The sequence below is a fragment of the Protopterus annectens genome, chromosome 9.part0, assembly GCF_019279795.1.
Source record: "Protopterus annectens isolate FY-2018-M chromosome 9.part0, PAN1.0, whole genome shotgun sequence".
NCBI lineage: Eukaryota > Metazoa > Chordata > Ceratodontiformes > Protopteridae > Protopterus > Protopterus annectens.
In genome coordinates this window covers 1,939,856,036-1,939,873,237 of record NC_056743.1, presented here as the reverse complement: position 1 = coordinate 1,939,873,237, position 17,202 = coordinate 1,939,856,036, and the positions used below count along the sequence as shown (strand labels likewise).

At 40.5% G+C, this 17,202-nt stretch overlaps 1 protein-coding gene across 1 annotated transcript in view; it reads left to right on the top strand.

Moving 5' to 3' along the window:
• MAST1 (microtubule associated serine/threonine kinase 1) overlaps positions 1-17,202 on the top strand; it is a 1,222,161-nt gene that overhangs the window by 334,945 nt on the left and 870,014 nt on the right. Inside the window, exon 3 of the mRNA XM_044084747.1 lies at positions 532-607. Coding sequence (XP_043940682.1) covers positions 532-607 — 76 coding nt within the window. The remainder of the gene's footprint in view (positions 1-531; positions 608-17,202) is intronic.

Sequence of the window (17,202 nt, the reverse complement as noted above, 5' to 3'; positions counted from 1 at the left end):
AATTAACCCATGAGCATCAGTAAAGACCAAGGACAGACTGCACACCCTTCAGTAGGAGCTCAAGCTTTGGCAATGCCCCATAGGTGCTTAGCAAATGCCATCTGTGGCAACCACTTGTAGTGTCTGAAGTGAACGCAAGTGCTTCATGAAATCTGTTGCGTTCATGTAATTTGCTGCCATTTATTGAGCCTTGCTCCATAAATGTAGTCATCACAGCACTTAGCCTACAGGCTGAGGAAGTGGGAATCCAGACCACATTCTTTGACCGCATCAGTAGCTTCCTGCCTTCTAGAAGTATAGCAGGTCAGGCACATCTGGTTTATTTTAGCAGAGTAGAGTGTGGCCATTAAAGAGTAAAAACAATGGCCCCGGCTAAAATGTCCTAATAAATATGGAGCTGAAACAGAAAGGAAAGTCTTTTGGGTCAACATTTTTGTAAGAAGTATATTTTAAAAGGATTGGGGGGGGGGGGGCTTCAAATAAAGGTTTGCCTTACAGCCTTCTTATCTTTTTACATCTGTGTTTCCACAGGTAGCAGCCCTCTGGATAGTCCTCGGAATTTCTCACCCAGCACTCCTGCACATTTCTCATTTGCTTCCTCCCGAAGGTAAGTTTTTGATGACTTCCTACTTGGATAATGTTCTTGCAGCTGGCATCTGATATATACCTCTCTAAGAGCACTACAGAAGCTGTTTCTTGCAGTTAAGAAAAAAAATTATTACAGTTCAGAAAGACGGGTACAGATCACTTACACCACAGTTCACAGCAGGCAGTACAGAGGGGAACTTCTTGCTTCCTTATACAAGTAATCATATGTATAGTATTTGCAGCATATTTCCATAAATGTATCCATTGTTTAAACAGTCTTGGTATTGCATGGCTTCTCACATTAATTATATGGTTACATACCTAGAACACAGTGTGTCTTCGTGTCTTTCCATAAGGAGCCATTTGAGCTCTCTGGTAGCAGAGGCTATGCAGTTACTTAGCTAGCTGTGAACTGCACGTTTAATTTCACACCACAGCTTCTGAAGCAGGGGGCTCCTTCTGTGCAACCAAAGGATGAAGTCATGTATTCAGTGCCAAGCACTTTATTTTAGCAGCGAAACTGTTTTAAGTATCTGTAACAGTCACCTCCCACATTTTGCTGAGCTCTTGATTAAGTGCCTACAGATATTTACATTTTTTTCTATTCTTTGTGAGCTCATCAGTTTCTCTAAGTTAAGTATCATGTTAAGAAGTGAAGCTAACATTTGATATTTGTTAAAAAGCAAATATATGTCTCCTGCTCAAGTCTGCCTTTTCAGGATGAAACTTGAGCCCAGCTGTTAGAAGAGAGCATGGCTAGCCTATGTATAATCCCAATGCAATCATGAAAAAGAAAAATACGACTGTTTCAGACAATCACAGGTAACTGTATGTACATAAAAGAAGTGCTGAAAAGTAACTAAACTGCCCCTTAGTTCTGCTAATTCTGACTGTTATATCTTAATTTATTCAGTTTTTATAATGTGCTCCTTCACTTTCAGCTTGTAGGGTCATTATCCTGCGACCTTCTCTCAATGTATTATGATCTAATGGAAAAGCATTGTTTAAGCCTTGGCTCAAGTAAATTTAAAACCGTTTCCAAAAAGGTTCCCTTGGCCCACCTATCAGTCTATTTTTGTTATGCAACATTCTAATTTTATCTTCACTCCCTTTGCTGAGTTTCACCAATTTTTGTTTCTGCGACTTCCCCAGGAAGAATGAGCTGTGCGTATACTACTCTGTCTGTTAAAAAATCTCACTGACATCACCTCTGTGCCACTCAACATCTGTTTGTGTTGCTTGATTTTTAATACCTACTATGATAACAACTATGCTGTCCTGTTAGGTTTTATTAAACAAGGGCATAGCTGTGCATATCTTAAGTATACAGTAAAATCTATGTTTTAAGCTTTTTTTTTTCTGGGATCCTCAGTGAGTAAATGGGGCTGCAGATACTCTATCAGGATCCCCTTTGTAATTTGTTTTTTAATTGAATCTCAAACAATTTGGTAGAATTTACAGTACCAAAAAGTGTGCACTGTCCAGGACTGGGGGGTGGGGGTGGGGGGGCATTACAATGAAGGGCTACATTGTGCAAAGTTGTATATTTTGGTCTACATGTTGTTATACAGTTTCAAACGTCCTGGCTGTACTGCTTGCCCCCACCTTCTCCACATCAGAAGTTCAGCGCACCTTCACTGGAGAGTATCAGTCCTGTAAGTTTGCACACACCAAACATCAGCAGGTAACTCCATTTCAGAATACACAATTCTTAAATGAAAACACAGTTGCCAGGGACTCTCATCTGTTCTTCTGCCTTTTCATGTGCATTTATTTCCATCAACTATGTTATTTCTGAGGCAGATAAGTGAGAGAGATGACTGTATATTCCTAACAGTTGTAATTCCTAATGTGGTGTCATTGATCAGGAAAGTTTCATATAGTTTGTCCAACTATATCTGTGACTCGCTTTCTGTCTGATGCACCATCCAAGTTAAGGGTGGTATTTTAATGTATGTTACTAAGGAAACTGATTTCTGAGGCTTTACTAATCCATCCCCTTTTCGTCTCTCTTTCTTTATCTTTTTTTTTTTAATTTTTGTCTCTCTTTAGAATTAAGCTGATAACAAAAATATTTCAGACAGGGAGCCTTCAGGGGAGTTTGCTGTCCCTAACATCACCTATCCATATGACAACATCATGGTCACATTCCAAATTGCAGGCCTTTGGCAACATGCTCTTCCACGCATGAATATTTCCTGGTTACAGCGCATCATTGCAATGCTTGGTGGATGTACATATCCAGTCCGTTATGCTGCCATTACCATGGCACTCAATGGCCACTAAGCAGCAGTCCTGCAGTGGCTCAAGACCCCCCCAGGATAGATGAGTGGACATAGGATGCTCATTCGGCCCCCAATCCCACTGACAAGGATAAAAAAGCTTTTGCTAGATTTAGTTTATTCTTCTACCTTAACAGATTTTGAACTGCAGGTTCACATGTTTACATTTCATTGGCTTCTTATGAGAATGTCATAAAGTTAACTGTTAACCTCACCTTCCTTTCCTCTTCTGCGGTAATGACTCCATTGAAAGTATTCATTCTATCTGCGTCACACATAACCAAACAGTCTTTAAAGTGTTCTTATGGCTCTGCTCACACTGCCTGCAGAGCTACTGCCATGGAGTCAGTATGGAACATCGAAATGTCAGTACATCGAACCTCTGATCATGGAAGACCAGAGGATCAAAGTACTGAAATATCGAATTGACAAAAAAAATGAAAATGTAAACATTTCTCATTTCACATTTTTGCAGGGGGTAAGCCCTCCTGCACCCCCCACACCCCCTGCTACTTAAATAGACCAACTCTGAGATTGAACTACAGTGAACAGAATGGTAAAGTTCTCATTACACACAGTATGGCAATCTCCATTCACAAGGTTTAATATTTCAGTACTTCAGTCCTCTTGTCTTCCATGATCAGAGGTTCAGTATTCTGAAATTTCTGTTTCATAGTGAAACCACTGCCACAGGGTCAATTATTAGCAGATTGGCCTGGTTACATTTGCAGCATTTACCGAAAGATGTTAAAACTGAGATTTTAAGTTCTCCCCTTGACAAGATGTTCTGCTGATGAGGATTCTAAATAATTTGATGGAAGAGGGAAATTGATTCAAGGCTTGACCCAAATTTTCCAACCCTCCTTTTCTAAATTTAATAAAAACTTTCTCACTAACTCGGCACCCTTCTTCAAAGAGCAATTTAAGCAGCAACTTGCCAACAGACAAGATTTAAAAAAGCAATAGCAAGGAACCTCTAAAGAGAAAGTCTCTCAGAACCAAGGACCTAAGTCCTTATCTTCCCCAGTGGCATCAGATAATTTCAGATACATGGCTTCTGACAATCATCCAACAGGGATATATGTGGCAATGGGAATCCCTTCCTCCTTTTCAGAGGATTCCTCTGCATCTTGTAAACATAACATCTTCTTTTCTTTCATGGGGTAATAGAGCTTGTGCCCTCAGATCAGATGTGCAAATGCTTTTATTCGGGGAGTTTTCTCGTGCCAAAAAAGGATGAAGCCTGGAGAGCAGTCCTAGACCTCTCCTTTGTCAATCGTCAAGGTCCCAAAGTTCGAAATGTGACCCCTCCATGTCCTGCCATTGTCATTCTTTTACTCACCTTCATAATGAAACTGGACTTTAAGATGCTTACCATCATTGTCTCCTTGGAAAGACTTCAGACATTTCTTAAGATTTTCTGTATCTGGCTTACAATATTAGTTCTCTGTCTGACATTTTGGTCTGAATACTGTACCAAGGATTTATTTATTTTACATTTGTTGACCGGGCTAGTCCAACTGGATACATGTCCATTTTCAGTAGAGGCCCGAGGAGATAAGGATATTTGCAAAGTGTCCAGCTCCAGTAATTGCTTAATTGCAGACTTTAAGGCTTATTCCATATTTGGGCAATTGTCTTCTATTTACAGACTGTTTTCAACTGTAAGGATTCTCTGTCAACTGTCATGAAACTCCTGCTCAGTCTGGCGTTTCAAGTGAATTTACAAAAATCTGCTCTCATCCCTTCACACAGAATTTTTTTTTTGATGCCCTCTGGATACTTCCTTTGGAAAAGTCTTTCTTCCTCTAGACAAAGTAGAACTGTATACAAATATTCTAAATGCTTTCCAACCAATTTGCTATATCTGGAAATTTCTCAGGATTGTGGATTTCATTGCTTCTTTGATTACCACAATACTCTTAGCTGGACTTCACCTAAGAACATTCAGTGGTAACTCTGGTTAGTCTGGTATCTGCATCAACACCCTTTGTCCTTTTAGATTGTAGTGTTTGGCTTTGTGAGTGGGTGGACTAGGTCTGTCTCAGCCCAGGTCTCCCCCTCTTCCTTCTGTATTCTGTTTGGGCTGTTACAACAGATGCTTCATACTTTACAGGGGGGCAGGTGTATTAAAAGGTGTGAAAGTGCAAGGTCTGTGAAACAAGTAGGAGAGACAAAAGCACACCAACGTCAAAAAGATGCTGGCAATAATCAATGCTTTGAAAGCTATTTCTATTCTACAGGACCCCTTCAAATTATCACAGACCACACCAGAGTTATATGGTATATAAACAAACAAGAGGTACCAGTTCTTACCCTCATTTTGACCTGTTATAATTGCCTGGTCAGTGGCAACTCAGCTCATTTTGACTCTTCAGGCCACATACATTCCATCAGAGGAAAATGTTATAGTAGACAAGCTGAGCTGGACCAGGACAGACCCACAAGAAAATAAATTAAATACAGGGGTCTTCCAGGAATTGATCGTATTGTGGGGGAACATCTCAGATAGATCTGTTTGCACCTTTCAGAACAGACACTTAAAGAAATTTTGATCCATGTTTTCCTGGAAACAGGGCTGGAAGACAGATGTCTTCTTATTCCTATGGACAAGAATGTTCCTGAATGCTTTTCTACCCTTTCCACTGATACCCAGGGTTTTCCTAAAGATCCAGAGGGACTCTCCAAAAATAGTGGTGGTGACTCCCTTTTGAGCCAGGCAACAGTGGTTCTCCCATCTTTTGAAATGGACCAAGGACAATTACCACAAGCTTCCCCCCATTGACTAGACTCACTGACATAAGACATGGGTTGTTTGATACATCTCATCCTGAAAACAATTGACTGCCTGGATGATAAGAGTTTTGATAAACTTTAGACACATTTTTATAAGGATATGTAACAGGTACTAAAGGAAGCTAAAAAAATGCACTCCAAAATCTTATATGTGTAAGTGGAAAAATGTTCTAGCTGGTACCATTCCAAGAAGCAGGACCCTTTTAATTCCTGGCTGCCTCTGGTTCTGGATTATTTGTGTGAGTTACTGTTCTCTGGCCTTTCCTAATCTTCTGTCAAGGGTCATCTTTCATCCATTTCTGCTCGTTTACCCTTGAAGCCCTCCCTTTCTTTCTGTTTATATGTCAAGCAGTTTTTGAAAGGAGATTTACATATGCGTCCACCTAGGAAACAGGTGCTGATCCTCATATGCGTCCACCTAGGAAACAGGTGATGATCCTCATATGCGTCCACCTAGGAAACAGGTGATGATCCTCATATGCGTCCACCTAGGAAACAGATGCTGATCCTCATATGCGTCCACCTAGGAAACAGGTGATGATCCTCATATGTGTCCACCTAGGAAACAGGTGATGATCCTCATATGCGTCCACCTAGGAAACAGGTGATGATCCTCATATGCGTCCACCTAGGAAACAGGTGCTGATCCTAATATGCGTCCACCTAGGAAACAGGTGCTGATCCTCATATGCGTCCACCTAGGAAACAGGTGCTGATCCTCATATGCGTCCACCTAGGAAACAGGGGCTCATCCTCATATGCATCCACCTAGGAAACAGGTGATGATCCTTGGGATCTTATCTTTGTGCTTCAAAAGTCAGCTGTTCTTCCGTCAAAACCAGCTTGTCAGTCTTATTTGAGGTTCTTTTCATGGAGGAACACATTACTCACTTCTCTGGCCTCTGCAAGAAAGGACTCTGAGTTACAAGTTCCTATGGTCAGTCATCCCTACCTTATTTTTCACAATGACAGGATTTTGAGAACAGATCCTTCTTTTATCCCTAAAGTGGTTTCAGAGTTTACCTTGAGCCAATCAATTAACCTCCCTGTACTATCCAGGACCTAAAACCAAGGGAGAATTAATTATTTACACTAAGAATACCCACAGGCAGCTCCAATACTATTTGGGCAGAACTAAATCCTTCAGGAAAACTGATCAGCTGTTTGTCTCATAGGAAGGTGAGAAAAAAGGGCTACCAGTATCAAAGCAGACAATTTCAAGATGGTCGTTTCCTGCTATTTCTTTTTGATATTCTCACCATAACAAGCCACGTCCAGGCAAGGTTAGGGCTCACTCTACCAGGGCTTTGGGTTCTTCTGTGGCTTTTTTGGAAAGGGATGGACTCTAGAAGTATTGAAGAGGCAGTAACTTGGCCTTCTTATAAATACTTTCACAAATCATTATAAAGTGGATTCATTTTCCAGGTCCAGAAGAGGCTTTGCTAGGACGATTCTCCAGGGTCTCCTGAATTGTTAAACTTCTTCGTCTTCCCTATATGTTACTAAGCAACGGTAATTACTACTGTATCAGTCACTAAGTAACAAAAATTAAGTAATTCAACCAAGAATCCAACAGAAGGAGGCAGAAGTGAAACCAAGATTTTATTCCACAACAATGACTGCTTTTGTCTGAATTACATGGACTTCGTCAGAAAAAACTGCAATTGTGCACACAACTCTGTAAATACAACTAACAAGTCAACATGTCAGGTTAACAAAGAAGCTGGTTAGTCTGCCCCCACTGCAATTTAAAGAGCCCTTTACAGTTTTTTGAAGAACTATACACATTAAGTTCAGTCATAAAAATACAATCAATTTTTTTTGTATAGCCCAAATACTTTTCAAGTACAAACTCTAAAGCACCTCTTATTAGTGTGCAAAACACACTAAGCCTGTAAAAGCCTTAATAATTGAACAAGTTTAACTAACAAAATACAGCTGACAAAGTATGAATACTTGAACAGCAATTCCTACACAGTTTGCTTTGTAAAATCTGAAATACACTCCCCAATCTGTATTCTAAACAGCACAGCCATGTCCATGTACAGAAATTCACACATGTGTAAATATATATAGGCACATAATAAATCAAAATGACAATAATTGCAAATAATGGACAGACTTCGGCCTCAACAATCAGGCTAGGGAAACATTCTCATTTAAACCCGGTGATTCCGTGCTATTACATCTAAGTTCATTGTAGTCTAAATAATCATCACTTGGAGCCCCTTTGGGACCTAGGTCAACATGGTCAATAACCCAATATTTAAAATAATGCCTAGAGTGTGCTTTTACATGTTTACTAAGGGCAATTTTTTCATCCTGTCTATGTATGTCATATTGATGCTGGTAAATCCTGTTCTTAAATGCTCTCTTAGTTTTCCCTATGTAATAGCTGTCACATAATTGGCACTTGGCCGTGTATACTACTCCCTTTGAATAACAAAAATATCTTTTTGTTAACATAACCCAGTCCTGGTATCTTGATTCTCTCCCCTTCTACTATTAATTTGCACTGACAATAGTTTCCACACTTTACCATACGTCTTTCTCTTTTTTCTAAACGGATAAGTTCAAATAATGTTTTAAAGTTGATGTCTTTTTTATAAATGATACAAGGTTTGTCACCTACAATATTCACATATTCCTGTTCAACTCTGAGTAAATTCCAGTGTCTCCTCACAATACTTTTTACTTAAAAAGTATTTGGGCTACACAAAAATTGATAGTATGTTTGACTGAACTTAACAATGTGTATGTTTTTTCAAAAAAACTGTAAAGGGTTCTTTAAATTGCAGAGAGGGCACACTAATTAACCAGCTTTTTTGTTAACTTGACATGTGACTTGTTACCTGTATTCAAAGAGTTGTGGGCACAATAGCAGTTTTTTCTGATGAAGTCCATGTAATTCAGATGAAAGAACTCATTGCTGTGGAATAAAAGAATCTTGGTTTACTTCTGCCTCCTTCTACTGAATCAGTTATCTAATGTTAAAAATAGAACAGTTGTGTAAGTAGACTTAACAGGAGTAGCCCTACCAGTCAACTTAGCGCTAAGGAATAACAGGGGTATGTAGACCCCTCCACTATAAAAAGGTCATGACTCGAAGAGGATGCAGCTTTATGTGACAACAGCTGGCAGATTCCATTTTGAAATTTGATGTTAAAATTACTTATTTAGATTGGAAGTGTGATGTATTGTAGACTAGTAGTAAGGAGTAGTGTTATATCACTGGTGTAGCGAAGCATATACCAGCTAAGCCATAGTGTACACACTACGTTTTAGGGGGCAGTACTTTAAGGATGCTGAATATCTCAGCTTCAAACACATGCATGAAATTTAAAGCATACAGGTGAGCTGGCAAGGAAGATAACGGTAACCCGAGTGATGCATAATTGTTATACTACTTGCTTGTCAGAGGAAAAAATTCAAACGAGTCGCATCTGCCTCAGGCGATGAATTTTCCTTTATTAGCAGCTAACCAGATTACACAGCATGTTGGCCAAGATGTCCGGTCTGGACTGATCTGATCTCCTATGATCTGATCAACTTGTTTACTGACATCAACTTTTATACTGCAAGCAAAACAACTTTTTGTTACATTTCTGACGGTTGACAGTTGGATATGAAAAACATATAGGAAAAACATGTTTATCACAAATTACCTCAAACCCACAGCTAGTACAGAATGTTCAAGAAATACAAAATGTTCAATTCAACAACGGTAGCTCAAATTTTCCAGGACACACAGCCTGCCCTAGTAAATTAACTCTTACTCGGCCGTGCGTCCTTATCCCAGGCTTCATTGAGCTATAACCAAATCTCTTTATTCTGAAATGCAGAAAACAGATATCATTCAGGTTCATAAGCAATGCTGCATTTTGTTCACAGATGAGGCCCATCTTTGATAGGCATATCCCAACAAATAACATGTTCACTTTGCAAGAACAGGAAAAAGACAAATAACAGTATGTTTTAAAACTTTTTCTCTTAACATTTCCCCCCTGAAAACACTTTTATTTGTCTTTTATTTCAGCAATATATGGTAAAAACTAAGTTTTTCTTTGCATACATTACTTCATTGGCAAGACAAATTTTTAAACTTCAAAAACATTTGCAAAGAGTCACATTTCAATGTATTCACTTTCACCAGTCTGTTGCAATTGCTGGTACATCATCTTAGTAACAGCAGTATCAACCAGTCTTTGTAGAAGACCTCTGATACAGGGTATACAACAACAACCACATACCACCACGATAGCCACAGCGACTCCAATGGACACCAGGAAACTGCTGATGAGATGACTCCATTTTCCAAACCACGCTTGTAGAAAATCTGTAAAGGGATTATTTACCCCAGAGTTCTCTGCCAATTCTTCGGATAACATCTCCAAACCTTTCAAAGCTCGAGTGATGCTTCCATCAGGCGCAGTGTTGTTTGGAATATATGTACAACAGAAAGTCCCAAATATCTTGCAAACTCCTCCTTCTTTGGCCAGGAGCATATCCAACGCAATTCGATTCTGCCATGCCACCTGCGAAGTGGCCTCCAGTTGTTCAGCAATTCCTTTCAATGCATCTTTGGTATAGTTCACAAAACGCTGCTGGTTATAGTAAATGTAGTTGATCCAGTCCACATTCTTATTAGGTTGAATCCAGACAAAGATGGATGTAAAACCAGCTGCTATTTGGTTTATTGCTTTGTATTCATCAGGTACGCCTCTTGGTACACCAATGCTATCGATGTAGACACCGTTATCGAAGGATTGCTTCGGTGCCTCTCTTTTTCTCCTACTCAACCACTTCGGCTTTATTTCAAGTTCTCTTACGAAATTGCTTGCTGGAACTGGGAAAATGTAGAATGGCAGAATTAACTTTACAAGTGCACAAGTTCCCTTCCAGGGAATCGTAAGCCTTGATCTGAGTTTGTTGTCTCCACATAACCACCATACATCTGCTAAACTATGAGTTTGGTTCTCCAGAAATGGATTCCCATTGCCATTCACAGTAACATTGCAATAGTTCTGTCCCATATTGCCATAATTTTTCCCTGTGCCATGCACATATACGAACTTGGATAGGAAATCGCTGCAGGCGGTTTCTCAACTTTGCTTATGACCGGAAAATGCTGAGTTTCATCTTTGCATTTATCTTCAGTTTTGTTGAAGAATAATTTCAACAGACACGTTAGGTTACCTTCATCTTGCATCAATGGGACTGTTGCTAATTGCTGTTTACCTTCAGCACAAGAAATACAGTTCTCACGATGTGCTTCTCGGGTACTATAGCTAACCCAAGATATCCATTCATTATGGTGTACGAATCCCGTCTCGAGTAACAATTGTTCTTTTGTGAAGGCAAAATCTGCTTTATTTGTAGCATTCTTAAGGCTTTGTACTTTAAGTTGGAGGGTCCCCAAAGGATCAGTTCTAGTTGGAAAAGACACTCCGATTCCATAAACTCGTGAATCACTTGCTTGTGGTGACACAATGGTTATAGTAACTACTCCGGTACCTTGGAAATGCGCAATTTTTATTCTTTGTTGCCTGCTTTTATCTTTCTCTGGTATCACTGCACCACTTGTTTCCCATCCATTCACATCTGTTGACCACCAAACACTTGACCAGGACGTACAGTCTCTATTGCACAAGTATTTTGCACGAGTCAAGAAATTATTATTGTTCCATTTAGAACAGTCCAAAATTCCTTCACAAAGTTTCACCTTAAACACAGTAGTAACACCTGTTTGCGCTTGCAGCACCACCATTCCTTTTTCTCTTGCAACTGTTCCTTCTCGTATGGACATATTTACTTTCGCCACCAAAATCATCATCATGTGACAGTTCAAGTACCAGTTGAACATGGCCATCCTCCCTAAGGACTACCACGCACCGTTGGTTTCTTCACTGGGTTTGAGATGAACTAACCCCTATTGGGCTAATCCCCCTTTGTAGCCAGACTTTGCGCTCAGAGGTCCAGTGGAGTTTGACCAATATCAATGGCAGAAGGAAGAGCCTTGAGTTTTTACAGTGGGTGATATGAATCCACGAAGTCCTCTCAGCAATCTTTACAGCCGTAGGTGTCGAGATAAGTACTTGGTATGGGCCTCCCCACCTGGGGGATGACCAATTCTTTCTCTTCACAATTCGGATCCACACCCAGTCCCCGGGTGCCACGCTTAACAAGGTTTCATTTCTGGAATCTGCAAAGGAGTCATTGGTTACAAGAGATTTGACATTTAGCAGCTTCTTCATATAATCTGCTAGATCCTCACCCCCCTCACGTTCCGCTGGCAACAATCCTTGCCACTGTGGGATGTAATATGGTCTCCCAAACAAAAGTTCAAATGGTGTAAGTCCTTTGTAGGAAGGTGAGATTCGCATGTACAGGAGTGCCAACGGAAGGCACGCAGTCCATGACCTATGTGTTTCTGCCATTAGTTTGCGGAGCTTACTCTTCAAGACACCGTTGTGTCTTTCCACCAGTCCAGCTGATTGGGGATGGTAAGCACAATGATTTTTGAGATCAATTTGAAACACTTGACCCAATTTCTGAACAATCTGGTTAACAAAATGAGACCCATTATCACTGTAAATGCATCTTGGTAGGCAAAATCGGGGAATTATTTCTGTAGTCAGAAGCTTTGCTACTGTTTGTGCATTTGGATGCTTCACTGGAAAAGCGTCTACCCATTTAGAAAAAGCATCAATAATGACCAAACAGAACCGTTTTCCCTCTGAGGGTGTCAATTCAATAAAGTCCATACAGAGTGTGTGGAATGGATACGGAGGGGTAGGGAATGCCTGCTGAGACTTTTTAACTCCCCCCTGAGCATGATACTTTGCACATAATAAACAAGATAAACAGAATTGCTTTGCATAAGCTGAAAACCCTTTACACCAAAACACCTTAGACACTATTTGAATCATCGTCTGTACTCCTACATGGGCAGGTCCATGGCTAACCAATGCCGCATACCTAAAAAGGTTTGAGGGTAATACCATTTTGCCATCTGATGCCCTATACAACCCACTCTGTTGAGTGATACCATATTTTACCCAATGACATTTTTCCTTCTGTGTCGTCAATGTTTGCATTACATTTAGTGTCTCTAAGTCTAAGAGGTGTCCGGGCTCCAAATCATTATCATGTAAAAGCAAATCATTTTCTTGAACTGCCTTTTTTGCAGCCATATCAGCAAGGGCATTTCCCCTGGAGACAGGATCTTTTCTGTTGGTATGTGCGGAACATTTACATATCGCTATCTGAAGTGGTAGCTGCACTGCATCTAACAACTGCAAAATTAAATCTCTGTGATTTATTGGTTTGCCTGTCGCAGTAACCATTCCCCTATTTTTCCATAGTTGAGTGAAAACATGTACAGTGGAGAAAGCATATTGACTATCTGTATAAATTGTCACTTTTTTACCCTCCCCTAAGGTACAAGCTCGAGTCAAAGCCACCAACTTAGCTGCCTGTGCAGAATAAATGTTTGACAATCCTTTTGCCTCCAAAACTTCAGTTTCTGTGGTGACAGCATACCCTACTAGTGTTTTTCCTACAGTGTCTTTCTTTGCTGATCCGTCTACAAACAAAACTAGATCAGAATCTATCAATGGAATATCCATTAAATCTGGTCGGGGAAGTACTTTGTCATGAATGCTCTCTAAACAAACGTGTGGAGTACCTTCTTCTGGAGTCAGCAAAAGTGTTGCCGGATTAAGAGTAGTACATCTTTCTATGGTCATATGAGGCTGTGTCAGCAGCACTGTCATACACGACAAATGTCGACTAGGAGATAAAAAGGTTATCTTATCTTGCAAAAGTATAGTAGCTACTGAATGTGGAACCCGCAATTGTAATGGGTGAAACAAAACTAATGATGCTGAGGCTTGTACTGCCATGGCGGCTGCCACCACAGCTTGAACACAATGCAGCAATGCCCTTGCAACAGGATCTAATCTGGAGGAGTAGAAAGCTATCGGCCTCTGTTTATCCCCATGTACTTGTACCAGAACCGGTCATATATCCTCCCTTACAATCAACCATTTGTACAAACGGCTTAGAATAGTTCGGAAAACCCAAAACAGAGGATCCTGCTATCAATTGCTTAATTCTAATAAATGCCTGTATTGCCTTATTTGTCCACTGTATATTATTCTTAGCCGCCATGGGAGTATCATAGATCAGTGCGGTCAATGGCCCTACTTCCTCAGCATAGTTAGGGATCCAACTTCTACAAAAATTAGTCATACCTAAAAAGGACATCATCTCCCGCTTAGTCGTAGGCATAGGTGCCTCAAGAATTGCTTGTTTTCTTTTGTTCTCCAATTGTCTACCTGCCTGTGAAATTAAATAACCCAAGTACTTTACTTGTGCTTTCCACAATTGTAACTTTTCTTTATCTACCTTATGTCCTTGCTCAGCTAAAAAAATAAGAAGGGCAAGGGTATCCTTTCTACAACTTTCCTGCATGGGTGAGGGCAACAAAATATCATCTACATACAACAGAACCTGGCTTCCCTCTGGGGGAACAAACTGAGCTAAATTCGCAGCCATTTCTTGTGCGAATATTGTTGGACTCTCACAATAGCCCTGTGGCAATCTGGTGTAGGTGTATCTTTTACCTTGATAAGTGAATGCAAACCAAAATCTACTGTCCTTATGTAGTGGTATGGAGAAAAAAGCATTGCTTATATCTATGACAGAAAAATATCTGTGCCGAGGTAGTAAATCATTAAGTAATGTATAAGGGTCAGGGACCACCGGTGCTCTTGGAATCACAGCCGAATTAACTGCTTGTAAATCCTGAACCAACCTCCATGACCCATACGGTTTCTTTACAGGAAACAACGGAGTATTGCAGGGCGAATCTGGGAATTCAACAAGAATTCCTACCTGTTTTAGCTGCTCAATGACTGGCTTAATTCCTTCCTCTGCTTGTTTACTTAGCGGGTATTGCTGCTTACGAGGTCTAAAACCTGACTTTGGAGTTATACAAACTTCACCTGCTGTTTTCATCAGTCCTCCATCCCCTTTACCTTTTGTCCATAAATCTACAGGTAAGGCACTTAACACACTATCTTCCTCTTGAGTTAGGAGGATTTGTCATGCCATTTCTGTTTTGTCATCCCTGAGGTGCACACTTGGTTGTGCTCAAGTCACCCAATTTAATCTTTGTACCTGGATCTGTTGATCCTTCAACTGACTTTCGGACATTGTGTCCCAATTTGTTACCTTTTTCGCCAAATCTACCCAATGTGTCCCCGCCGCTTTAGTAATTGAAATATGTGGGCTATAACCTGAGCGATATAAAGAACTCATTTCCTTGGTCAAAGTACAGGTCACTACTGTATTACCTTGCTTATCCCAAAACATATCATTCAAAATTATCCTTGCACATTTGTGCCTAAAAGAATTCTTTTTCAAATTCTTTATCCGGACCAGGGGCCTGTCTGTAGTACATAGTACAATGTAAGTGCGCCGCAACCTGTGGTGACCCGCTCCTAGATTTACTTAAAGCTAGGTTGATCAAATCGGTATCAATCCTCCCCGGCCCATTTGAAATCAAGTCCTGGCTATACCAATAAAACAAGTCTTGTACTCCTTGTACCACCAAGCCATCCGCTAACCTTTTTGCCTCAATGCCTTTAGGTGTGGGAATTGCCACTATTCCAAACAAATGCATCAAATCTCTTCCCAGCAAATTAACTAGACAAACGTTCGATATAATTACCCTACACCTAACAGTTTGGTTTGTTTGCGGATCTGTGAACAATAGAGGATGAGACAGTGTTTCCTTATAGATTTTCCCGTTTGCTGCTTTCACAAGGACAAACTCATCTGTTTTGCAGTTCAGGGGTAGACCTGCTGGACCCAAACGTGTACGCGATGCACCTGAATCACATAAAAACTCCACTTTCTGTCCCTCAACCAAAAACTCTATCAAGGGTTTTTGATCTAGATGCATAGCAATACCCAAATGTGCCAGGTTTATGACTTCACAGTCACAATCTCGCCCTTCCTTAATTTCCTGGGTGTCCTGACATTCATCGCAGAGAGTGTCTGCCACATCATCGTCACAATCATTCTCGCTTTCTTCTTCTCTACAATAATCACAATAATGAATTTGGCGCCTTCCTTTACTATCATATAGTCATGCGGAGCCCTTGTTCGTAAGCTGTGGGAGATGTTGCCACTCTTCGCAGTCGGCAGCAAAGTGCCCACGTCTACCGCATTTAAAACATTCTCCACATTTTAACCTCCCCTCATATTCCTCTGAATGTCCACCCTGTTTATACAACATGTCCCATTTCAGGCCCCCGCGTTTTTGTACGCTACCACGGCGCCCTTGCCCCCTTTGATCCTGTACCAAAAATATACCACCATCATCCCCTACTGCTAACACTTGTACTTTCTTTTTATTTTTTAAATTGAAATGTCGCTCAGCATGCCGTGCATATTCAAACAAAGGTTGCAGTCTACATGTTCTGTGATCAACCATATGCTTAGTTATAAAACTATTTATTGGAGCCTTACAACCTTTAAGAAAAGCGTTTTTCAACTGCTGTTCGTATGGACTATCAGTACTCTGATCCTGCGGAATCATCATTCCACAATGATTATTGAACACTTCTGTCAATCTTACAATATAGTGATCTACAGATTCATCATCATTTTGGATGCACTGATTTATTACTGTCCAATCTGCTCTTGGACGCCACTTATCAGAAATTCTCTTCAACAGATCAGTGACTCGCGTGTCTAACACCCCAGAATTATGCTTTAATGTAGTGCCATCATCTGCCTTACATGTCCAAGTACCACAAACTAAGTGCCAATCTGGACCCAGGATTTGTCGTACTACTTGTTCTACTTCTAAACCATTTAGATGATAACTTAAACGCATACCAACTATGTCCTCAGAAAACTTTTGAAAATTAACCTTGGGATGAGGAATACCATCCGTAGTTCGTTTTATGTCCTCTCTAGCCCAGGGACGATAAACTAAAATAGTTGGCTCTTGTCCAACATCCCCTGCTTGTGGGTTTGCAACTTGTATTAAGGGAAGGGCTTCTGAGTGGTCAGAAAGTTTAATGGCCCAACGTCCTTGCCCTGCTGGTCCCGACCTTAACTGCATAGGTTGGTCTACCTGTTGCAAAGCAACCTTGGGTACTACAGGAATGTGCGAGTAAATTGGAGGGGTCACAACGTTTCCTTGAGCAGCCAATAACCCACCCTGCTGTACAGATCCCACATCTTCAGACTGATATTGAGGAGGTTCCGCCGGTACAGCAGCAGCAATTTCCCCATACGGTGGGGCAGTTGCCTGCCTTTGTACCGCACAAACTGTATGCTCATCCTCCTTATCTAAAAATAAAGCTACTTTTCCACTTGGCATCAGTGATCCCTTTTGATTGATTTTTTCTTTTTCCTGGCACTGTTTTTCTTTTATAGCTCGTTTATTTGCCTCTTCTAACCATTTTTGTGCTTGGGGAAATCCCAATTGTCTTTGTTTTTTAGTTCTAGTTCCCGC